The sequence below is a fragment of the Ranitomeya imitator genome, chromosome 3 (genome assembly GCF_032444005.1).
Source record: "Ranitomeya imitator isolate aRanImi1 chromosome 3, aRanImi1.pri, whole genome shotgun sequence".
Lineage (NCBI taxonomy): Eukaryota > Metazoa > Chordata > Amphibia > Anura > Dendrobatidae > Ranitomeya > Ranitomeya imitator.
Genome location: NC_091284.1, coordinates 122,358,766 through 122,385,063, shown reverse-complemented (window position 1 = coordinate 122,385,063; position 26,298 = coordinate 122,358,766). Strand labels below are relative to the sequence as shown.

At 46.8% G+C, this 26,298-nt stretch overlaps 1 protein-coding gene across 1 annotated transcript in view; it reads right to left on the bottom strand.

The window, feature by feature from the left end:
* Window positions 1-23,429, bottom strand: part of DPH1 (diphthamide biosynthesis 1) — a 378,970-nt gene extending 355,541 nt beyond the window's left edge. Inside the window, exon 1 of the mRNA XM_069761363.1 lies at window positions 23,205-23,429. Within this exon, the coding sequence (XP_069617464.1) occupies window positions 23,205-23,325 (121 nt within the window). The 5' untranslated portion in view covers window positions 23,326-23,429. The remainder of the gene's footprint in view (window positions 1-23,204) is intronic.
* Window positions 23,430-26,298: the final 2,869 nt, after the last annotated feature.

The window sequence follows — 26,298 nt, the reverse complement described above, 5'->3', positions numbered from 1 at the left end:
GATTCAAAGCATGATCAACCGCTTTTAACTCTTTCCAATTTGAAGAATAGAGTGACTACAGGATTCCAGAGATCCTGTGCTAAATTACCCCTAATGTGGGCACCCCATCCCGAGGGACTAGCGTCAGTGGTGATTATTTTGGAAGGCTCTATTATCCAGGGTACTCCCCTGGAAAGATGGTCTATATCCAACCACCAGGTCAGGGATTCTATTACACTTTGGGAAAGAGTTAGTTTCCTTTCCAGATGACCCTGCGAGATCTCTTGAACATGCAGGATTTCATGTTGTAAGGATCTAACATGATACCGGGGCCATGGAACCGCTGGAATACATGAGGTTAGGGACCCCAGTAAAGACATAGCTTCCCTTAGGTGATATCTTAGGATTTTTCCTTGCTAGTGTCACTTTTGATATTATAGTCAATTTTTTTTTACTCTGGAAGAAAACACTTCTGACTTACGTAGATGTAGTCCCAAGAAGGATTGGAAGGTTTCTGGAACCAATCTGGATTTTTTGAAATTGACAATCCATCCTAACTCCTGCAGGGATGAAATTGTATTAGAAAGACGTTTCTCACACTGAGAGACAAATCTTTGAACTACTAGAAAATCATCTAGGTAGGGTATAATTAGAGTATCCTGTTGGCGCAGGTAAGCCATCACCTCTAACATTACTTTTGTGAATACACAAGGAGCCAACGAAAGACCAAAGGGCATTGCTGCATATTGGAAATGACAAATCTGTCCTGCCAGGTTGACTGCCACTCTCAGGTATTGTTGATGCCTGGTGTGAATGGGGAGACGGTAATAGGCGTCTTTTAAGTCTATTCCCGCCATCACACATCTAGGAAATAAAAGTTTGATAGTAGAACCAATGCATTCCATCTTAAAGGTACGGTTATATAAAAAAGAATTTATTTTTTTGAGATTAATACTGGTCCGGAATGAACCATCAGGTTTAGTGATCAGAAATAAAGGGGAATAAAACCCTTTTCCTTCCTGATCCTTGGGAACCTCTATCAGAACTTTTTTAGATAGTAAGGATAGGATCTCTAATTCAAGAGCCTTTTGTTGTTCCGGACTCCTAAGAGATGTTACTATAATTGAATCAGGAGGGATTGTTTCAAATTCTAATTTTAATCTGAACTCTATGATGTCAAGAATCCATAGGCTTGATGTTATAAGTTTCCATCTTTGGAAAAAAAATTTTAGTCTACCACCAACTTGAAGACTAGCGTTACTTGTTACGTCTTGCGGCAAAGGATCCACTAAACAATGCACCTTTTTGTTTTGTGCCCTTTGATTCCCAACGATCCTTTTGGGTCTCGAACATTTTAGGAAGGTAGGAAGGAAGAGATTGATTAGGGAATCCTTTCTTTCTTTCCCCCGCTTTGGTCAGGAGGTCATCTAACGTCTTCCCAAAAAGGAACTCATCCTGGCATGGGATTGCACAAAGTTTTGCTTTTGCCTGTGCATCGCCCTTCGAGCTTTTTAACCAGAGTGCTCGCCGAGCTGTGTTCACCAAGCCGGCTGATCTGGCTGCTAAACATAGGGAGTCTGCTGATGCATCCTCGAGGAATGCAACAGCTTCCTTATTAGAGAGATTGCCGGCAGAATCTTTTCTCTGGGGATTTTACCTCTAATTTGCTCCTCCAACTGATCCACCCAAACTAATAATGATCTGGCGGGTACATGTGCCAGAAATGGTCGGTTTGAGTGCCCCCGTGTTGGCCTTCCATGATCTTTTTAACATGCTTTCTGCCTTACGATCTGGAGGGTCCGGTAAAACCCCTGAATCTTCCACTGACAGTACAGACTGTTTTGATGTAGATGCTACTGCAGCATCCACCTTAAGGACTTTGGACCATGAGCTTAGTTCGTCGTCACTAAAAGGATAGCGTCTCAGAGGATGATGGTAAAAAGCCTCGAATGATCTGCTTATCCCATTCCTTTTTAATCAACTCATTAATAGTTGGAATTACTGGAAAAGTTCTATGTTTTTTCTGGGCCAACTCGGCAAACATTATGTCTTGTGCAGACTTAGATCCTTTTGTATCAGGGCATCCCATTGTCTTTCTGACAGATTTTATTAAATTATCTATACTACCATCAGGGAGGCAAAGACCACCCTCATTTTCGGATGAACTTGATTGGGATCCTGGAGTGTCAGAGGATTTTTCCTGCGCATCATCTGAATCTGAGCTGGCCACTAGTGAAAGGGATCAATTCGGAAGGCATGTACTTGAACCACTGGTCTGCCGTAAGGCCTGCATTTCTTCCCGAATTATGGCTCTTACATCCATAGGTGTCATTACCCTTTCTTCCCGTAAGGTTAGACTAATGCAGTCAGGGCATAATCTTTTAGTATATGAACCTGGGAGGAGCTGAGTGCACGGAGCACATTCTTTATGTTTGGACTTGTGCGTCCGTTTCTTAGTCTAAAAGAAGAGGGGGGACATAGGAAGAGTAGATCAGCATTTAGGAAGAGGATTTTTTTACACTCACCCAGTGAAGCTGAAAGGTACAGTCTCTGGAGGTGCAGACACCCGGGTCTTCGGTAGATCATCCTTTCTACCCTGCTGTCTGCTTGTAGCTCGCTGATCTTTAGGGCGACCACTGCTTTTCTCGCTGCCGCTTCTAGCATTTCCCTCTTTGCTAGGAGGGCGCTGTTCTGCCGCTTGTAGGTGTGCTTCATTAGCCAGTGAAGCCATGGTACATACACCAGTAATGTCGGGCACCGCCATTTTTAAATTTGGCGCTGTGTCTCCTGCCTCTCCTGACCGACCCGGAAGTGCTCCGGCTACATCCGGGTCAGGTGCGTCACTCTCCATACCGAACAGCCGCCGCTACAAGTTTCGAGAAGCCCGGCGGCCGCAGTAGCGAGCGCGTCCTCATGGAACCGGGCGGCCCACCCCGGACCTGGACCATGGAATGACCGACAGACGAGGGAGGAGGCTGCAAGCAGGGGCTTCCCCATTGCTGCATCTGGCACCGCAGCCCCTGCTGTTCCCTCAGAGACCACACAGGCGGGTGCTTTCGGCCCAGGAATCCTCATTACTGCAGGTATTGTGGATTCCTATAGGAACAGGAAACCTAAACTGAGGATGAGAGGGGGACCGCCTCCTTATATTCTGTAGGTTTCCTGTTCCTATGGGCGGATTATCTCTCTCATGTGGGTGCTGTCGTGGCGAAGGGTAAAAGCGTTTCCAAGAGCTTCTCTGCTCTGGAAAAGCTTTCTTTTTATCTGTAGCCTTGTCTAACACCTCATCAAGGGCTGGCCCAAACATATAATGTCCCTGAAAAGGAATACTACACAGTTTGGACTTGGAGGTAATGTCACCTCCCCGGGATTTAAGCCATAGAGCTCTCCTAGCTGAATTGGAGAGAACTGCAGACCTAGCGGCTACCCGGATGGACTCCGCGGAAGCATCCGCAAGGAACCCTGTTGCCTTCTGAAGAAGTGGTAGAGAGTTTAGTATCTCTTCCCTTGATGTCCCCTGAGAAAAATGATTCTCTAAAGTACGTAGCCAGAGAAATAAGGATCTGGCAACACATGTTGCAGCCACATTTGTTTTTAGTAGATTAGTGGATGTGTCCCAGGATTTCCTTAACAAGCTCTCGATTTTCCGATCCATAAGATCTTTGAGCTGAGAGGAATCTTCAAAGGGAAGAGCCGTCTTTTTGGTTACCCTGGACACCTGCACATCCACTTTAGGAGTTTCCCATAAAGAACAGTCCCCATCAAGAGGGAAACAATTATTTAATTCTGACGGGACACTCAAACCTTTCTCAGGTAGGCCCCATTCATGAAGGACAAGATTTTCAATGTTTTCATGTATAGGGAACCCCTTCGGGGCCCTGGATTTTAACCCCCCAAACATATCCTGAACAGAGTGGCTCGCTAACTCTTCCTCCACCCCCATGGTGCCCCTCACCATGGAAATTAGCTCTTCCATATCTTCGGAAGAAATTAGATAATTTTTATTATCTGATCTTGGGGTGGAAGTAGAGCCATCATTCTCCAAAATGTCCTCCGAACCCGAGGTACGGATCTCGCCTGAGTCAGAATCCACAGGAGCCATCTTCCTTTTCTTAGGAGGAGGGGGCGGTGGTGTCATGGCCTGGGAAAGGGCCGCCATAGAGGACTGGACCTCCTGACTGATGAGGGTTCTGATGCTGTCCAGAAGAGAGGGCTATTCATTACGCAGCACTTCATCTGTGCATGGTTGCCAGAGCTTTTTCTTATAAGTGGAGGGAAGCTTGAACACACATGCACCACACTTGCGGCTGGGCATCTTATCCTTTTTAGGGGCAGGGACCTTGTCTCCCTAAAACGAGAGAGAAAGGTGAACTAAGTCACTTTATAATTATCTGGACAGCAAGGGACCTCATCCACTACTTACAGTAGGAGGGCGAAAGCTAGGCTCTGCAGAAGCAGAGTGCAGGGGTTTGTCACCGTCCATATGGTCAGTCAGTCACCAGTCACAGAGGGGACATAGACAAATGGGCCTTACCTGGAGGCTTTCCCCCCCCCCCCAACCAGGAATATATAGTATCGAGGTCGCCAGCGAGTTTAGTGCTCCTCCTCCTCCATAGGGTCCGTAGGGGGTGATGCAAGCAATGCCCGTCATGGCTACCGCAGGACCAGGACGCCGGCCAGCACGCGCTCCAGCGCATAGGGACGAAACTGGAAGTTCGGGAGGGAGGAGAAAGCCGGGGAGCTACAGGAGGGCCCCGATGCACTTCACCACCCTGCTTTACCCCACGAGGAGGCGCAGGAAGGGCGGGATAGGGGTCCCAAGTCACGCGGAGATGGGAGCAGTCAAAGGAGGAGGAGAGCGGAGCCCCCAACCTCGACTGCCCGGCACTAGCAGGTAACAGCGCTCCCGATCGCCGGCCATGGCAGCACTATCAGAAACCTCTTCATGCCCCACAGGGGACTGGAAAAACACTGGTGGTTGCAGGAAGGGGAGGGGTTTTAACCTCTTTTTTGAGGGAGGGGGAGCGAGCGAGAGAGCGAGCGAGCGAGAGAGAGCGCGAGACTTTTTTCTGGAAATGAAAATCCTTCTGGGCATGCTCAGTTGAAAAACTGGATCCGTCGCTGGATTCCAGTGTGTGACGGTCAGCAACGGTCAGCGTCCATAGGCTTCTATTATAGCCGACGACGGTCAGCGCAGGATGCATCGCTGACCGATTTTCCGAAGTGCAGAAAAAACGTTCCTATGAACGTTTTCTTTGCACGACGGACCACTATTTCCCGACGGATCCAGGATTCTGCATTCTCAAAAAACGACGGATTGTGACGGATTCAAAAAAACGCAAGTGTGAAAGTATCCTAAGGTGGCACTGACCAGATGAAGTCGCATTTTTAGCACTCTTAACTAGAGTTGAGCAAATATGTTTAACAAAATATGTTTGACATTCGACTCCAAACATATTCGGTCATTTCTACTCTCAAAGACTCCAATGACATTGGGCGAATATTGCAAATACAATATTCGCCGCCGATCGTAATCGGAACCAAATTTTGAAAAATTTGCTCAATTCTACTCTTACCAAGTGCATGGCTTGCTTACCACCAACTGAGAAACTACTTGGCTACAGTTCTCAGTAGGAACTCCATGACTTTCAACTTATTCGTGCCCTTGTGTACATACTTTTTCTATATTATAATTGTTGTTATGTTGCTCCAAGAGATGATGAAGACCCCACGGTTGTCAGTGCCTTACAGCTATGCACAACATGGGACATATGTGGTGGACTTGTCAACTCATTTAGACTTGATAGCCATTATATTGAGCCTTTTTTTTTAAATTTCCATTACTCACCAAGGGCCCCCTCACACTTGAGAAGGCCCTTCTCTCCATACCAACAGGCCCTCTTAAGCTAGGTGGAGAAAAAACACAAAGAGAAAACAAAAATCTTATTTTTTGGATTTTCTTTGATAGCTATGAGGATTATTCCCATATTCTGAAAGTTAACATCCCCCTGACCACAGCTCCATGGGCAAATGAAATAAACAATGGAGTGCTCATCTGCGATAGCCATTCAAACAACATCCTACACCAAGTTTTAATCTTATTGGTTTCTCGGGACGTCCTCTAGAGCCTGAATCCACTCACACCTCACCAGTGAAAGCCTTCCCACCTTTGTTAATCATTTGAACCCAGAGGACTTCCAGCCATTCCGGTTATTGAAGTATTCCCATTTTGGATATATGGTGGTGGGTAATAGCTATGAATACTGGCTGCATTTGTAACTGAATAAAAACGGATTTAAAGATTTGAACCAAAATCTGTATAGTTACATAGATTTGGTGGTATACAATTAATTTTATTAGAATATAAGAGGTAGAACGGCACTAGGGTAGAGCAAATCCAGGTAGATAGGACTATTAGCGGACAGCTATGTGTTCAGGCGCCACAATCGCTAAGGGGATTGGTGCTCAGCATAAACGTCCACAAAGTAATCCAAGTATAATAGAAGAGAAGAAAAAATGTGGCACTCACCCCGAGATAGCTGTGAAGATTGTGGTCTTTTATTGGAGAACAAATGAAAATAACATCCGTCAGGACATCAGGTATGTACGAGGGTGCGGTATAGGAGCTCGGACGACGGCCGTTTCGCACACACAGGTGCTTCGACGGGTCCGGACCCGTCGAAGCACCTGTGTGTGCGAAACGGCCGTCGTCCGAGCTCCTATACAGCACCCTCGTACATACCTGATGTCCTGACGGATGTTATTTTCATTTGTTCTCCAATAAAAGACCACAATCTTCACAGCTATCTCGGGGTGAGTGCCGCATTTTTTCTTCTCTTCTATTATACTTGGATTACAATTAATTTTATTCAGTAGCTTGCTGTGGAATCCAACTGTTCCAAAACATGGTACTTAAATACAACTTTTATGCTGTGTCCGCATTTCGATGGAAGCCATGACACTGACTAATATATCGTGCCTTGGATCCTATTGATTCAATGGCGAATCAATTTTTTTTTTTTATAGCAAGTAAGGTGCTGCCTTATGTACTATTCTTGCCATCAAAAGTGAGAGAAACACAGACAGGGCCCCTAGTAGGTAATAAAAATGTTTTTATTAGACACTTTTTCCTCATGGAGGAGACATAGGAACATGAAATTAAGATATTAGAAATGCATTTCGTAATAGTGAGACATTTGTACAAATTTTGCCTGGTTTGGGTGAGCAGTCATTCAGCAGGTGTCCTAGGGTCATGTTGGGACCCTCACAATCAGTTGTTAACCCTGTGGGAACCCACATGCTATTGCTCATTTTCCCTACAGAAAATGAAGCACTAAATTCAGCCACCTGAAATCAATGGGTAAGAATTGATTACAATGGATGCTGGGGGATCTCGAGTACAGATAGACGCATTTCCTCTGGCTTCAACACATTAACTCTAAATTCTATAAAAGAGTATTAAAATTGGATGTCTATTTACATTTACCATGCACCATAAAGAGGTCAAGTCTACAATAGTCAGATTATAATTAGGGTAAATTAGCTTCCCCGGAAAAGTAAGACTAAAAACTGAGCTCATATGTCCGAAATTATTGAGTTACACAAGTAAGAGCATCAACTTTCCACATCTGTCTAGAAACACATTCTCACGTAGAACTTCAGCTTCACATATCTAATTACCACAAGCTCAATGACCTAAATGATCAAGGCTGCTCAAAATAGGCAGTGAATAAGGTCACAGGATGTGCCCCACAGTGCGCATACTGTGTCATCTCCCACATTCACATTTACTGGGTGTAAAGGTGTGTACAAGCATGGGTCATAAACTGAACCGCACACCGACAACACACTAGAATGAGGAGGCGATGGCTTCACAGAGTGATGCTATTTTAGTAGCAATGGCACTTTGTGATGTGATCGAAGTGGGCACCATTCCTGGAAGTCAACAATTCTGAAAGTGAACCAGGTAAAGCACTAGGCCTTTTACCATACTTAATGTCTGCACCCCCAAGGCCAGTATATGAGCATCCAGATTTGTTCTTCTGTGTGGGTCCACTCACCATCTACTTTTTGCTCCTCATAGACATGTTGCTAATGCACTAAGCTTGAAGATAGTCACAAGTAATACATCATAGGCCAGCGAGCTACATGTGGCTTCTAAAACACAGGTTCGAGCACCTCACTTTCATACAGCAGTGAGCCTCACGGTTTAGCGGACACAATATTAGGTCAGAGCTAGGCCTCTTTGCTCTCAAGACAACGTGATGGTTTGTCCTAGGGACATGTCATAGCAAGAACCATTAGGACAAGGTTTCCCAACTTCTACATGTGGCTCACATGCCCGTGATGTGGTGCCCGAACCTGTGGCTTGGAAGCCACATGTGGCTTGCACGCCTATGAGGTGTTGCTGCAAGCTTGGTGCATTAGCAACAGGTCTATGAAAAGCATAAAGTAGATGGTGAGTGTACCCACACAGAAGCGCAAATCTGGATGCTCATATACTGGCCTTGGGGGGGTACAGAGATAAATTAAGTATATTAATCTGGAAACAAGATAATATTGCCATTAGGAGGAGGTGCTAGAAACAGGATGCGATAGTGTGGTGGAGTACTTGATGTATGAATACTGAATCGGGGCATAGTGGGAACCTGTGGATGCAAGTATGTTGCCTCAGTGTGATTTCTGCGGGAGAGCTTTGGTTGTCACTACTCCAATAGGGGGAGAGAGAGGTCTGGATGTTGTTCATGACCCTCATTCAGATCTGAATGAGGCTCTCTCGGTGAAAAAGTTTGGGGATCACTGCTCTAGATGGTGACTTTTCAGAACAGACCTGTAAAGTCGAGCAGATTCGGATGTGCATATACTGGTGGTGTGAGACAAAAGGGAAGATAAACACAAGATGGAGACAATATGATAATGCCACTTAGAGGGGTTACTTGAAGCTGGATTGTATAGTGTGTTGAGTGTGCTTGATGTGTCGTTTCCTGAGAACTTTTTTTGGCCTCTGTTTTATTTTGTTTTTGTAGTCCGATTTTTTTCTTTTCTTTTTTTTTTTTAAGAAAAAAACCCTTACAAAATGCTCAAAGATGCCTGTGCATATTTCTTTTTGTCTTTTCAGTCTTCCCATTAACTTATGAAGTGGAAAATGCCTGAAGAATGCTCTGCTCACTTCTTTCATCTACTTGGAATCTTTGGACACATGAAGCAATTAAAAACTCAAAAGACTGAACATATGAGCAGGAAATTGTTTTTATATTGAAATGCATATGTGAATTCTTTTGAGCTTTTTTTGTACAGCTTTTTAGGCAGTTTTAAGAGCAGAATATGACTGAAAAGACATATTCTGCACATAGCCTTACAGTTTATTGTACCCCAGGGAAGTAGCAGTATATCCATGGGGTACTTTTTTGCATGTTTTGTTATGACAAAAGCTTATTTTACAATTAAGACTCTTATTAAAACATGGAAATAAAAACGTTCTGTCAATTTCAGAAATCTCATTCACTTTGCTGCAGCAGTAAAATGCTGCATTTTTTCGGGAGGGGGTGACATGGCAAAAACGCAACATATTACCATACCTTTAAAAAGGTAAGCAGTCACTGGGAAGAATTGCTTAACACAAACACGAAGCAAAAGGGGTCTTTAACTATTAAGATGCCATCGGTGTAATCTCCAATTGCAATATGTTTTTTTTACTGTCTAAGGGTTAGTAAATGCTGCGGGTTGGACGCTGCGGCCAGATGTTACAGTATAGTAGATAGCATTTCAAGAAATCCCATCTCCACTATGCAGGAATCGGCACCCGCAGCTTCCCTGTGGAGACAGACATGCGGCGTGTCTTTCCAGACCGCAGCATGTCTATTTATCTTGCGGAGATGCAAGTCTACGCAAAATAAAACATCCCCCGCCCAATGTATTGGACTCGGTGATTACGCATGGTTCCATGAACACATGCGGAATCACCTGTGTACAAAAGCCAGCAGCGCTTTGGACGGAGCGGACATGTGCTGCGTCCAAAGCGCTGCCTAATACTGACCGTGGGGACGTAGCCTAATCAGTAGTAAGAGAAGTTTGGAAAAGTTTTCTTTTTGTTTACATGAAAAACAGATGCCACACTGATGGTAGAAACGGAAACAAACCAAAACTAGATGAAAATCAGATCCAGTACAATGAGGAAAATAGGGATTTTTGTGTTACTCACCGTAAAATCCTTTTCTCCGAGACGCTCATTGGGAGACACAGGACTGTGGGGTGTATGCTTCTGCCGCCAGGAGGCTGACACTAAGTAAACTTGAAAAAAGTTAGCTCCTCCTCCGTCGTATACACCCTGACACTGGCTACTGACGACTCCAGTTCAGTGCAAAAGCAGTAGGAGAACAAAACATGAGAAATAATATAAAAGCATAAATACAGAAAACTTATGTCTAGAAAAAGTCCTGCTGACTGACAAAATCAGATATAGCAAAAGCAGCCAACAGGCTACCAGGGAGGGAGCTGTGTCCCCCAGTGAGCGTCTCGGAGAAAAGGATTTTACGGTGAGTAACACAAAAATCCCTATTGTTCCTTCGCCTCATTGGGGGACACAGGACTGTGGGATGTCCCAAAGCAGTCCCTGGGAGGGAAATTAACTCACCAGTAAAAAATTATCCAGATAATGGTTGTCTTACAAGTGCGTCACCGCCACTTGAAGAATCCTTCTACCCAGACTTGCATCTGCAGAGATCTGGGAGTGGATATTATAATGTTTGACAAAAGTATGCAAACTAGACCAGGTTGCAGCTTTGCAAACCTGTTCTGCTGAGGCCTGGTGCCGAATCGCCCAGGAAACCCCCACTGCTCTAGTGGAGTGAGCCTTGATTCCAGCCGGAACCATCATGCCCTTGGCGCGATAGGCCTCCTGAATGGCCGCTCGTATCCACCTGGCCAGAGTAGATTTCGAGGCCGCGCAAGGACAAACAGAGCATCTGTCTGGTGGAAAGGAGCCGTCCGGGAAATGTACCTCCTCAGGGCTCTCACTAGGTCCAACGTATGGAGAGCTTTTTCTACACAGTGTGTAGGTGCTGGACAAAGGGAGGGAAGAACTATATCCTCATTAATGTGGAAAGAGAAAACGACCTTCGGAAGAAAGGAAGGTGCTGGTCTGAGCACTACCTTGTCCTGATGAAAACGTAGAAAGGGAGTACGACAGGAGAGGGCTGCCAGCTCTGATACCCGCCTTATGGAAGTTATGGCCACTAAAAATACAACTTTCCAGGAAAGGACAGTCAAGGAAATATCTTGAAGAGGCTAAAAAGGAGCCTCCTGCAAGGCCCTTAAGACCAAATTAAGGTCCCAAGCTTCCAAAGGAGTTTTATAAGGAGGGACCTTATGAGCGACTCCCTGTAAAAAGTCCTGACCTGACGGCTAGTCGCAATCCTACGCTGAAAAAGGACCGATAAGGCTGAAATCTGCCTTTTAAGAGTACTTGGAGCAAGCCCTGAATCCAGGCCCGCTTGGAGGAAGGCTAGAATATTTGGGACGGAGAAACGCAAAGGAGGCAGCCCGTGCTCTCTACACCAAGAGAGAAAAACTTTCCAAGTGTGATGATAAATTCTGGCCGAAACGGGTTTGTGTGATCATGGTATCTGCTACCTCTTGGGAGAACCCTGCCTGAGTTAAAACCCAAGATTCAACGGCCAGGCCGTCAAACGTAAGACCCCTGAGTTCTGGTGTTAGATCGGCCCTTGAGATAGAAGATCCGGATGATCGGGGAGCCGCCATGGAACCCCGGTGAGAAGCTGTACTAGGTTCGCATACCAGGTCCGACGCGGCCAATCCAGGGCGATCAGAATAGCAGGCGCTCCTTCCGACTTGATCTTCTTGATATCCCTCAGGAGTAATGCCAGAGGAGGGAACAGATAAGAGAGATGGAACTGGTTCCAAGTTAGTACTAGCGCATCCACGGCGAATGCCTGTGGGTCTCGGTACCGGGAGACAAACCTGGGTACCTTGGCATTCCCCTTGGACGCCATTAGATCCACATCCGGGGTCCCCCATAGATGGCATATCTGCTGAAATACTTCGGGATGGAGAGACCATTCCCCGGACGCTAGACCCTGACGGCTCAGAAAACCTGCCGCCCAGTTTTCTGCGCCCGGAATGTGAACTGCTGAAATCACAGAGTGATTTCTCTCGGCCCAGAACAGTATTTGTTTTACCTTCTGCATGGCTGCCTTGCTGCGGGTGCCCCCTTGATGTATGCCACGGCTGTGGCGTTGTCCTATTGAATTCGGACCGGGCGACCCGCCAACAAGTGACAAGTGAAAGGCATCAATAACAAATAAGCTAGGATCGCCTGTTGGAGAGGTCGAAGATGAAGCTACGCGAATGGTACTGCTTCTACAGAAGTCACCATTCTTCCTAACACCCTCATGCAAGACCGGATCGAATGAGGGTACGGTCCTGAAGGTCCCTCACTTCCCGCCGAAGGGCTAAGACCTTGTCCTGGGGAAGGATTGATAGGGCTCGAGAGGTATCGAAAATCATGCCTAAAAAAAGAGATCCTCAGAGAAGGTTGTAGGGATGACTTTCTTAAATTGACTAGCCAACCCAAATGAGCAAGGGTGTCCAGAGTAATGCCGACATTCTCACTGCAAGCTTGAAAGGTCGGCCCCTTGATCAGGAGATCGTCCAGATATGGCAAGACTACTATGCCTCGGGAGTGCAGAATGGACACCACAGTTGACATGACTTTCGTGAACACCCTGGGGGCGGAAGCCAGCCCGAAAGGTAAAGCCATGAACTGAAAATGTAGGTTGTTTAAAGCAAACCTAAGAAACCTTTGATGAGGAGGAAAAATGGGAATATGTAGGTAGGCATCCTGAATGTCTATTGAGGCCAAGAACTCTCCCTTTTCCATTGAAGCAATCACTGACCGAAGAGATTCCATCCGAAAGTGACGAACGCGGACAAACCTGTTTAAGAGTTTCAGATCTAGGATAGGTCTTACTGTTCCGTCCTTTTTGGGTACTACAAAAAGATTGGAATAAAACCCTTGAAACCTTTCTTCCCTTGGAACAGGAGAAATGACTCCGCTGCGATGAAGGGACTCTAGGATTTGAACAGGTCTTGTCGGTGGGACTCGGACCTGGGAAGACAAGATGGGAAGAACCTGAACCTATCTTGTAACCTGAAGATATGAGATCTCCCACCCATCGGTCGTGGATTACCTGAAGCCAGACCTGGCAAAACAGAAGTAGACGTCCGCCTACTCTGTTGGAGGCGCTCATAGGAGGCCTCCAGTGACTTGGCCGAAAACCTCTGAGTCCTAGACCGTCTGGATCTAGTTGACTGGGAGCGCATTCTTCCCCCTGGTTGGCCGTATAGGAGACCAGAGTGTCTCAATCCTGATTGGGTCGACCCTGTGCAGCGGAGCCCGATGCTGGAGCCCATCTAGCATTACGAAAGTCTGAAACGGGCCTGGAATTGGCGACGAAAAGGTCGTCTAACCCTCTGCTGTGGAAGAAACTTGCTCTTCCCTCCTGTGGAGTCAGAAATCAGCTGATCCAGTTTCTCTCTGAATAAGCGACCCCCCTGATACGGAAGGGTTGTGAGCGATTTTTTAGAGGTAGAGTCTGCCCGCCATGTTCTTAACCAGAGAGCCCTTCTAATGGCGATAGCATTAGCCGCAGCCGAAGAGGCACAGTCTGCAGCATCTAAGGATACATTGATCAGATAGCTACCATCAAGAGCTATCTGAGATTACATTTCCGCCAACTCTGCTGGCAAATCACCTTCTTGAAGAGCCTTTGTTAAAGACTCTGACCAAGATATCATAGCCTAGGCAACTCAGGTTGCCGCATTAGAAGGAAAAAGTGCTGAACTTGAAGCCTCAAAAACGGAACGAGCTAAGCTCTCTATAAGACGATCCGTAGGATCCTTAATTGATGAGCCATTAGGGAGAGAAAGCAACGTGTTAGAGTCTAAACGGGACACCGGAGGATCTATAGAAGGATTTTCTGCCCATTTACTACATAGCTCAGTAGCAAAGGGGTACCTAACCTTCAAGGCATTTTGCCCTGAAAAACGTTTGTCCGGGTGCTCAGGGTGAGAGGAAAAAACTCCATGAGCCCGTTTGACCCCTTAAAATGAGATCTTATGATCTGAGGATGAGGCGAGCTTGTCCTGTATCCCCAGGGACTGATTGACAGCCTCAATCAGGCTATCTACAGACTCCTGAAACCCAGGATTCTCAAAATTAAGGGACTCCTTTGACTCAGTCTGTCTCAACTTCCCCGCTCTCTGCTGGGGAAGGAGAACGCGATACAGAGCCCCGGGATGCCGAAGCACCTGACGGCCCGGGCGACGCTGTGCTGCTTTCCACACGTTTGTCTAGTGCGGGCACGGCCCCTGCAGGCCGAAGGTTCCTGAGACTCTGAGGCCCTCTCCGAGACAGAAGGACTGCTGGCCCTGACTGTCGGGGTATGAAGGGAATTGATTACTTCAGTTAGGGACGCCATGGATTGCGACAAGGACGTGACCCATTCCGGCGGAGCTGCCCCAGCATCTCTGAGGGGCAGGAGCCGGAGAGATTGCTGGAGAGCTGGCGAGGGGGAGGGAAAGGGGGTCCTGGGTGCGTTCAGAGTCGCAGGCCTCGCAGAGATGATTGCTCTGGGCGTGCGGGAATGCAGCACGACAAGCCACACAAACGGTATATAAGACCGTGTGAGTTTTAACCCTTCTAGACACAGTGATCTGTAAAAAGCTATACCCAGGGCCTGAGGCTGGGAAACAAATAATGCTTCTGCCAGCTGGAGGGCGAAGCACTTACCCCAGTCCTGTGTCCCCACGAATACCGCGATGAGATGTGGGGCCAGAGAGAGCTCACCTTTATCCCCAGCAAGCCTCAGGAGGCGGGTCCGCCATCATGCAGTGCGGCCTGTAGTAGGCCAGAAGCTGGGGCCTCAATTTCTCCATTGAGCCAAAAGGAAACCCGGAAGTGTTTGCTGGAGGCCAGGCCGGAGCCTGAAACCTCTAGAAGGCCGCGGCGCCGGCAATACCTGCCGCAGCGCCGGAGAAGTGGCGCCGGAAAAACTGCGGCGCCGGGCGCACCGCACAGCCTCAGCGCATGATAATTATAGCAGGAGCTGCTGCACAGCGCCGCCGGAACACCGTCGCATAGAAAAAAACGCCCGAGGGATGCCAGGTAAATCAGCATCTCTTAAAGATGCCTTGTAAGGAGCCCCCCCCCCCCCCTTTTTTTTTCTCCACTCCCCCCATACTGCCGGCTAAGTACCCCCGGCGTAAATCCAGCAGGGGGAGTCAAACGATGGTGCAGGCACCCTAGCTCCATTATCTGCCAGGATAAGGAGAGGGACCGTCTATCACCCCATCTATCACCGCAGCAGAGCAGAGGTGTAGAAATAGGGGGGACACACAGACATCACAGGGCACCTGTACAGCCCAGGGTCTAAATACCTCAGGGTGGTCAGGGCCAAGTCCGGTAAGGGATCCCACGTCGCGGGGAAGGATACGTGGAGAAACTCGCACGTGCTTGCCCGTTGTTGGTTTGGGGAGATCGGACCCTCAAAAGGGTCCGTCGCCCCCTCAATCCATAGGAAGTGATGAAGAACCAGGGTCCAAAAAATCCGGGACCCAGAGGTGTGCCTCCTTGAGACACTAAGCATGAACTGGAGTCGTCAGTAGCCAGTGTCAGGGTGTATACGACGGAGGAGGAGCTAACTTTTTTTCAAGTTTACTTAGTGTCAGCCTCCTGGCGGCAGAAGCATACACCCACAGTCCTGTGTCCCCCAATGAGGCGAAGGAGAAAATGGTAATTTTTTTTCTCATATGATGAAGAAAAAAATAGAAAGAATGGAAGACTGAATGAAGCCATGGACTACTCCCCTAACCCATGTGTTAGCACCTGCCCTGACAAGGTGAACTAAATGTACCCCTGAATCCCTCCCTACGTGTTTCAGCCTCAATAAAGAAGCCTCATCAGGGGAGATTGTGAACCCCACCGGCATCAGTAATGATAATGTATGTAAAGTGCTGCGGAATGTGATAGCGCTAAATAAGAAAGCATAATAAAGGATACGTTTTATAAGTGGTAAATTACACTCTGATCAGAGTTTTAGCCGAGTGTCAGCATAGTGTGATCTGGTTCTCTAGGATGAGAGAATTGTAGCACACAGTGAAGGAGAAGATGGGAGAACAAAATTTCTCCATATTCTGTGAGTCTACTGAAATCAGTGGTGAAAAAAAAATCCCCAACTGTGTTAAAAAAAAGAAATTGCACCATTTTCCGATACCCGTAATGTCTTCATTTTTCATGATCTTGGGTTGGGGGACGGCTTATTTTTTGTGCACCGAGCTGATGTTTTTAATGATACCATTTTGGTGCAGATACGATCTTTTGATTGCCTGTTATTGCATTTTAATGCAATGTCACGGCAACCAAAATAACGTAATTCTGGCATTTTAGACTTTTTTTCTCACTACGTCATTTAGCGATCAGGTTAATCCTTTTTTTTTATTGATAGATCGGGCAATTCTGAAATCGTCAATACCAAATATGTGTATGTTTGATTTTATTTTTATTGTTTTATTTTGAAAGGGGCGAAAGGGGGGTGATTTGAACTTATATATTTTTTTATTTTATATTTTTAAAAACATGGGAGACTAGAAGCTGTCACAACCCGTTTGGCTCTGCTACATAGAGGCGATGATCAGATCGCCTCTATATAGCAGATTTACTCACTTGCTATGAGCGCCGACCACTGGGTGGCGCTGACATGAAAGCCGGCACTGACAACCATAGATGTCTTCAGACCTCAGGTTGTCATACCAACACACCGGTGACCTGCGATCACGTGACTGGGATCACAGATGTGCATTTTTCCGGCACGATTGCCAGAAGCGCTTGTTAAATGCCATTGACAGAGTTTGACAGCGGCATTTAATTGAATAGCCGCGGGTGGATCGCGATTCCACCTGCAGCTATTGCGGGCACATGTAAGCTGTTCAAAACGGCTGACATGTCCCCAGAAAGAAGTGAGCTCACCGCTAGAGCCCACATCAAAGGGAGGGAGTCAGACATCGGCGTAAATGTACGCCTGATGTTGGAAAGGGGTTAAAAGGAACCTGTCATCTTGTGGTTGTTGTTTAATCTTCATTTGAGGTTTTCAGTTAATTAAATGCTCGTGCTTCGGGGCGGGGCTTTATGTGGCGCTCTGCTTACATATACTTTGCTTCTGTGTGGGCTTATGACAGGTCTCTGATCTCTCAGTGACTTGCCCCCTATTTTACATAATGCATAGAATAGTGTTGACTTTGGAAAAAAAAAATGTAATTTGAACAAAATGGCGGCAGCGGCGGCCCATGCGCAGTAGCATCTATCGCTTGTCGATAGATGCTGGCGCCATTTTGTTGGAGGGAAAAAAAAATTGGCTGCAGCAAAAATGGCGGTGGCTATTGCGCAGTAGCATTGACCAGCAACCGATAGATGCCACTGTGCATGAGCCAGCGCTATTTTGCTGAAGGTAATTTTTTTTTTCAAAGTGAACAATATTCTAAAATAGGGGGCAGGTCAGTGAGGGATCAGTGATCTGTTATAAGCCACACAGATGAATATGTAATCAGTGCACCACATGAAGATGCAGCGCCCCAGAGTCCTGGTTCGTTGCAGTAATGTTATTCTTCCACCAGGGGGAGTGATGTTACATCTGAAGGCAATGAAGGAGATCTTCTGTCCAGGTATCACAACCACACACACACACTTCACACTCCAGTCCACCAGGGGGAGCAAAGGTTCTATCTACTAGGCCACTCCTCACACTTGGGTAAAACTGGTGGGTTGGGGAGGAAGTTAGTCAGAGTTCCTGGCTGGGGACCGACGAGGAAAGGTCTCCAGGTCGAGCTGGCTGGGGTAATCTCCAGTCAGATCCAGACTGCAGTCTGAGGACGACGAGGGTACACGGAGCTGCGCCTGCTTCCTATGCGGCAGCATCCTAAAAAAGGACACAAAAGGAAGTGTGTTGCAGTGAGTGAGCAACGAAGTCATAGCAACAGGAGTGAAACATCAGGGGGAGACCCGCTAGAAGCAGGCTGCCTCTTTCTGAAGCACAGAACCGGTAGCCAGAACACTGAGGGAGTAAAGAGCTCTATGCCGTTACTTCAGAGACTGGCAGGACAGTTAATTCCACGTTACACAGGAGGCACGGTGGCAACTTGTGGGGGCCGGGGCGTCTCTAGGGTCCCTATAAAAAGCTTCAGGCCACCGGTCTTACGTGTTTTGTTCTATCCGACCACGGGAAACAGTGAGAGGAGTAACAACAGTGAGGACCTTATTGGAGCTTATGCAAGTAGGGACCTACAGTATTACTGTGCGCTAGGGGAAGGCTACTGATTTCCACCTGGATAAGGGGACTCTGGGTTTGCCTTCATACCGGCCAGGCTCTGTCTACCCTGTGGTCCCTACCCTGGACTGTGGATGCTGAAGCCTTCAGTAAAGGTAAAGAGACTGCAACCTTGCATCCTCGTTATTCACTGCGCCTTACATCATCCACCATCCACCATCTACACTCTGGGAAGCCCTGGGGACATACTTCAACTGTGGGAAGGTATACCATCTAGCTGCCATAACATCACCCCAGCAGACCCGTAAGCAGCGTCGGTCACCCTGACCGAATACCACAGGTGGCGTCACGAACATTATCCTATAAACTGTTTGTCCTTTTATTGGACGTCCCTCAAAGGGCCACGGACCGGGTCTAGCCACTGTGACATCCCCACTGAGAACAGAAGAAGGGCCCGGATCCGAGTACCCCGCTGCCCTGACGTGGGGGCGCTCCAAAGACCCCCCACAGGCCGCCCCGGAGCACGAGCGTATCATTAACTCTAAACTACAAATACAGAATACACAACAACTACAAGATGGATTTCATCACCCAGGTATCATTGTAATCAGTATAACGGCATCAACCTTACAGTGTCTGTAGGTTACTGTGCACAAACCTGCTGACAGGTTCCTTCTAAAGAGGAATAATCATTAGATCCATGCAATCCGGCAACATGTGTCGGAGCTTGCAGACAGGCATGTCTTTCTATAAAACGCTGGGGGATTTAAGGAAAGCATAGTGTGAAGAGCCGGCGACTTCTCCCCGCACCATTACAGGTGACTAAGGTTAAGTGCCCACGATTAGGAACAGCAGCGTTTTGGACACAGCTCACCTGCGCTGCGTCCAAAATGCTGCGTTCTACATTAGAAGCAAAGTGAATGGAATTTATAGCAGGAAAGATATACCGTATATACTCGAGTATAAGCCGACCCCCCCAATTTTGCCACAAAAAACTGGGAAAACTTAATGACTTGATGAGTATAAGCCTAAAGTGGGAAATGCAGCAGCTACCGGTAGATGTGAAAAGTAAAAATAGATACCAATAAAAGTAAAATTAATTGAGACATCAGTAGGTTAAGTGTTTTTAAATATCCATATTGAATCAGGAGCCCCATATAATGCTCCATAAAGTTCATTATGGCCCCATAAGATGCTCCATATTAAAATATGCCCCATATAATTCTGCATAAAGGTTAATAATGGCCCCATAAGATGCTCCATAGACATATTTGCCCAATATAATGCAGCGCAAATGCTGATTATGGCCCCATAAGATGCTCCATAAAGATATTTGCCCCATATAGTGCTGTACAAACATTGATTATGGCTCCATACAGACACTTGCCCCTTATAGTGCTGCACAAACATTGTGGCCCCATGTAGTGTTGCATAAACATTATGGTCCCATATAATACTGCACAAACGTTATGGCACCATATAGTGCTACACAAACGTTATGGCCCCATATAGTGCTGCACAAACGTTATGGCCCCATATAGTGCTGCACAAACGTTATGGCCCCATATAGTGCTGCACAAACGTTATGGCCCCATATAGTGCTGCACAAACGTTATGGCCCCATATAGTGCTGCACAAACGTTATGGCCCCATATAGTGCTGCACAAACGTTATGGCCCCATATAGTGCTGCACAAACGTTATGGCCCCATATAGTGCTGCACAAACGTTATGGCCCCATATAGTGCTGCACAAACGTTATGGCCCCATATAGTGCTGCACAAACGTTATGGCCCCATATAGTGCTGCACAAACGTTATGGCCCCATATAGTGCTGCACAAACGTTATGGCCCCATATAGTGCTGCACAAACGTTATGGCCCCATACAGTGCTGCACAAAGGTTATGGCCCCTTATAGTGCTGCACAAACGTTATGGCCCCACAGATGCTCCATGCAGACACTTGCCCCATTTGCTGTGATAAAAAAAAAAAAAAAAAAAAATCACATACTCACCTCTCCGTCGCTCAGGCCCCCGGCGCTTTCAATATTCACGTGCTGATCGTTCCGGCGCCGCTCCATCTTCAGCACTGACGTTCAGGCTGAGGGCGCGCACTAACTACGTCACCTCGCCCTCTGACCTGAGCGCCACTGCTGAAGATGGAGCGGCGCCGAAACGAGGAGCAGGTGAGTATCGCGCAGTGCAGCGCTCCCCCTCCCCGTTATACCTGCTCCTGGCGCTGTGCAGTCCCTGCTTCCCCGGCGCTGCAGCTTCTTCCTGTAGTGAGTGGTCACCGTTACCGCTCATTACAGTAATGAATATGCGGCTCCACCTCTATGGGAGGTGGAGCCGCATATTAATTACTGTAATGAGCGGTACCATGTGACCGCTCAGTACAGGAGGAAGCTGCCGGCGCCGGGAAGCCAGGGACCGCGCCAGGAGCAGGTAAGTATAATTAGACAGCCCCCGCTCCCCCTCACATGCCGACCCCTGGGTATGACTCGAGTATAAGCCGAGAGGGGGACTTTCAGCCCAAAAAAGTGGGCTGAAAATCTTAGCTTATACTCGAGTATATACGGTATATCTTGGTACCGCGTTAGCCAGTAGATAGAAAAATATTTAGAATTGAGAGTTCTCAGTGGTTGATACCTTTTAATGGCTAACTGAAAAGATGGTAACAAATTGCATTGATTTATATAAATCCCATGCCCACTGTCCTTTTAACTGACGCTGTGTACACTCACCTGAGATGCAGGTATACTTGACACAGTATATCAATTTTTGTTGCGGATAAACTAGTCTCTGCAACACAAATTTCCACAATAAAATGTATTGGATGAGGTAAATCCACCTTGTGCAGTGAACACATGCGGATTTACCTGTGTGATGGAATGCAGCGAAAATACGCCATGTTTACAGCGGTTATTTCCTGATCGTGGGCATGTACCCTTACAGACCTCTCCCTATGTATGTACACTGGACTAGTCTCTCATTACGGTCCTCAGCATTAATGCTATCCATGGTTTGAGCAGCATGGATCTAGTGACAGGTTGCCTTTTCACTGGCATAAGTATGAGTGCCCGTGTGGAGGCCACCCTCTTCTGGCTGTGTGTAGACCACCCTCTGCCCGTGTGGAGGCCACCTTCTGCCTGTGTGTAGACCACCCACTGCCAGTGTGAAGGCATAGCTCCCAACCATCCCTCATTCTGTGGGACTGTCCCGATTTTCTGGCTTTGCCCCGCAGTCCCGCATGGGACTCTGCTTCTCCCGTAGACAGGAGAAACAGCCGACACGCCCCCTTGCATGAGGCCACACCACCTCCCCTGCAGTCTGTTTATCTTCCAGTGTGCACGGTACAGCTCAGAGGGAGAGAGGGGGGACATTTTTGAGGTACGTGTCATGGAGGGTGTGTGTGTGTGTAGGTGCTGAAATCTTTGCCTGCATTGTAAGCAGAGCTGCTGGGAGTGGGACACATCTACAGCCGGGAGCCTCGCCTGTACACTGGCATCTAACACTAGGGCTCTTACCTGCCGGACACAGCCTGGGCATCAATGTAAGCAGTAGTGGCGCTAATGCCTGGCTTATCCTGCGTGGAATGAGTGGGGCTGAGCATGGTGGGATGGACACTGACAGCCTCCTCTGTTATTGGCCTCTGCTGCTGTGATTGCAGATCGACATATCAGGTATGGAGAAGTCTGTGCAGTTAGCCGTGTGTGTATGAGGTGTATGGAGCGGAGCTGAATGTGTACGAGGTGTATGGAGCGGAGCTGAATGTGTACGAGGTGTATGGAGCGGAGCCGTGTGGGTATGAGATGTATGGAGTGGAGCCGTGTGTACGGAGCGGAGCCGTGTGTGCAAAGTGTACGGAGCGCTGCCGCGTGTGTAGGAGTAGCTATGTGTGGCCATTATACGGTACGAAGTATCCTGTGAGGCCAATATACAGTATGGAGCATCATGTGCGGCCAATATACAGTATGGAGCATCATGTGCGGCCATTATACAGTATGGAGCATCATGTGCGGCCATTATACAGTATGGAGCTTCATGTGCGGCCATTATACAGTATGGAGCTTCATGTGCGGCCATTATACAGTATGGAGCATCATGTGTGGCCATTATACAGTATGGAGCATCATGTGCGGCCATTATACAGTATAGAGCATCATGTGCGGCCATTATACAGTATGGAGCATCATGTGTGGCCATTATACAGTATGGAGCATCATGTGCGGCCATTATACAGTATGGAGCATCATGTGCGGTCATTATACAGTATGGAGCATCATGTGCGGCCATTATACAGTATTGAGCATCATGTGCAGTCATTATACAGTATGGAGCATCATGTGCGGCCATTATACAGTATGGAGCATCATGTGCGGTCATTATACAGTATGGAGCATCATGTGTGGCCATTATACAGTATAGAGCATCATGTGTGGCCATTATACAGTATGGAGCATCATGTGTGGCCATATTTTTTTGTTTATAATTATTCTTTATGAAACAGTGTGATCAGCAGTGCTAAATTGGTGTGGTTGGGACGTGGATATGGGTGTGACTAGTTATGAATGGGTGTGGTCAGAGGCGTGGACTAAAATTTGCGCGCGCAGCAAAACTTTGCCCCTCTTTCCCATCTTCAAAAGTTGGGAGGTATGTGAAGGCCCCGTTCTGCCTGTGTGTAGACCACCCACTGCCATGGAGGAGGCCCCCCTTCTGCCTGTGTGTAGACCACCCACTGCCCTTGCGAAGGCCACCTAAACTGTAGCAGGAGGTGCGGATGACAGCATTACTCATGTGGCAGCTGGAGGGTGACATGTCATGGCTGCTCTTTTCAGGCGCCTGCATGTGTCATTACACCAGGCACAATCTGCGTGCATTTCCTCACCTGCTTTCACGGTTGCAGCCGGTTTCAGTGCTCCAGCAGAAGCCGCGGCCCCGGGTCCACCATTCTCTGCCCCTACATCGGGCTTCTCTCCTACATCAGCTTCTGCTGTCAGTTCCGCCATCACAGTTGTAAACACACGTGTGCAAGAAAAGACGGCGTGAATCGATCCCAGAAATGGCCCAGCATAGCTGCCCTCCGAGCAGTCGAGGCGTAGGATCAGACTAGGGATGTGCGCCCCTAGCGGAATGCTTGTGTTACTGTCTCTCTTTCGCCTCACACTGGTGACTGTCAGCTGTAGGATCTCCATATACCAGCAGTGTAGGGTCACAGTAGTGGTGTAGGGTCACAGTAGTGGTGTAGGGTCAGAGCGGCTGCTGTAATACTGCACATTTCTGTACATCTGTGCAGTAGTGTGCTGCAGATTTAACCCTTTGCTATGCAGCATTTTTCTGCTGCATTTCATAGTACTACTGTACTGATATTGTGCATTAGGTTTTTTCTTTTTAGAAATCTTGCACTTGATGCGACTAATTTACAGTGTGAGGCCGCCGTCACACATGCGAGTTTTACGGACGTAAGAGCGCAGAATCTACGTCCGTAAAACTCGCAAAAAATACGGCACACTTATTCTCTATGCCCCTGCTCCTATTTGCCGTATTTTACTGATCAGTATTAGGCCGGCGTCACACACAGCGTAAAACAATACGGTCCGTATATTACGGCCGTAATACGCTGAAAAGTCCCGAAAAAAGTGGTCCGTAGCTCCTCCGTAGGCAGGGTGTGTCAGCGTTTTTTCGCATGGCATCCTCCGTATGTAATCCGTATGGCATCCGTACTGCGTGGTTTTCTCGCAGGCTAGCAAAACCAACATACCGCTATAGAAGTGATCCATGTGTCCCAAAAAGAAAAGAAAATATATATATACTGTCTATATATATATATATATATATATATATATATATATATATATATATATACCGGTATATGTCAGTAGACACATATATTAGAGAGAAAAGCCGGTAATTCAGTGCGGTGTACCGTAAAATCACACTGACAGCTTACAGTAGAATAGGTAGAATAAATGTGTACACATAGAATAGGTATATATATATATGTGTCAGTGAGACACATATATGTATATATATTAATATTTATTCCAGCACTATACAGCTTGAAAGCCGGTAATTCAATTACCGGCTTTTTCTTTCTCCTTCCTAAAACCCGACATGATTTGAGACATGGTTTACATACAGTAAACCATGTCTTCTCTCCATTTTTTTTGCAGATTCCACACTACTAATGTCAGTAGAGTGTATCTGCAAAATTTGGCCGTTCTAGCTCTTAAAATAAAGGGTTAAATGGCGGAAAAAATTGGCGTGGGCTCCCGCGCAATTTTCTCCGCCAGAGTAGTAAAGCCAGTGACTGAGGGCAGATATTAATAGCCTGGAGAGGGTCCACGGTTATTGGCCCCCCCCTGGCTAAAAATATCTGCCCCCAGCCACCCCAGAAAAGGCACATCTGGAAGATGCGCCTATTCTGGCACTTGGCCACTCTCTTCCCATTCCCGTGTAGCGGTGGGATATGGGGTAATGAAGGGTTAATGCCACCTTGCTATTGTAAGGTGACATTAAGCCTAATTAATAATGGAGAGGCGTCAATTATGACACCTATCCATTATTAATCCAATACTAGTAAAGGGTTAAATAAAACACAAACACATTTTTTAAAATTATTTTAATGAAATAAAAACAATGGTTGTTGCAGTATTTTATTCAACGCCCAATCCAGTCACTGAAGACCCTCGTTCTGTGAGTAAAAAAACATAATAAACCAACAATATACTTACCCTCCGCAGATCTGTAACGTCCAACGATGTAAATCCTTCTGAAGGGGTTAAAACATTTTGCAGCAAGGAGCTGTGCTAATGCAGGCTGCTCCTCGCTGCAAAACCCCGGGGAATGAGTCTAAATATAGATCAATGAGCTATATTTAGCTTCATTTGCGGTGAGGCGCCCTCTGCTGGCTGTTCATAGATCGTGGGAAATTACCTAGAAAGCTCCCAGGCTTTCTAGGCAAGTTCCCACGATCTATAAACATCCAGCAGAGGGCGCCTCACCGCAAATGAAGCTAAATATAGATCATTGATCTATTTTTAGCCTCATTCCCTGGGGTTTTGCAGCGAGGAGCAGCCTGCATTAGCAAAGCTCCTTGCTGCAAAATGTTTTAACCCCTTCAGAAGGATTTACATCGTTGGACGTTACAGATCTGCGGAGGGTAAGTATATTGTTGGTTTATTATGTTTTTTTACTCACAGAACGAGGGTCTTCAGTGACTGGATTGGGCGTTGAATAAAATACTGCAACAACCATTGTTTTTATTTCATTAAAATAATTTTAAAAAATGTGTTTGTGTTTTATTTAACCCTTTACTAGTATTGGATTAATAATGGATAGGTGTCATAATTGACGCCTCTCCATTATTAATTAGGCTTAATGTCACCTTACAATAGCAAGGTGGCATTAACCCTTCATTACCCCATATCCCACCGCTACACGGGAATGGGAAGAGAGTGGCCAAGTGCCAGAATAGGCGCATCTTCCAGATGTGCCTTTTCTGGGGTGGCTGGGGGCAGATATTTTTAGCCAGGGGGGGGCCAATAACCGTGGACCCTCTCCAGGCTATTAATATCTGCCCTCAGTCACTGGCTTTACTACTCTGGCGGAGAAAATTGCGCGGGAGCCCACGCCAATTTTTTCCGCCATTTAACCCTTTATTTTAAGAGCTAGAACGGCCAAATTTTGCAGATACACACTACTGACATTAGTAGTGTGGAATCTGCAAAAAAAATGGAGAGAAGACATGGTTTACTGTATGTAAACCATGTCTCAAATCATGTCGGGTTTTAGGAAGGAGAAGGAAAAAGCCGGTAATTGAATTACCGGCTTTCAAGCTGTATAGCGCTGGAATAAATATTAATATATATACATATATGTGTCTCACTGACATATATATATATATATATATACCTATTCTATGTGTACACATTTATTCTACCTATTCTACTGTAAGCTGTCAGTGTGATTTTACTGTACAC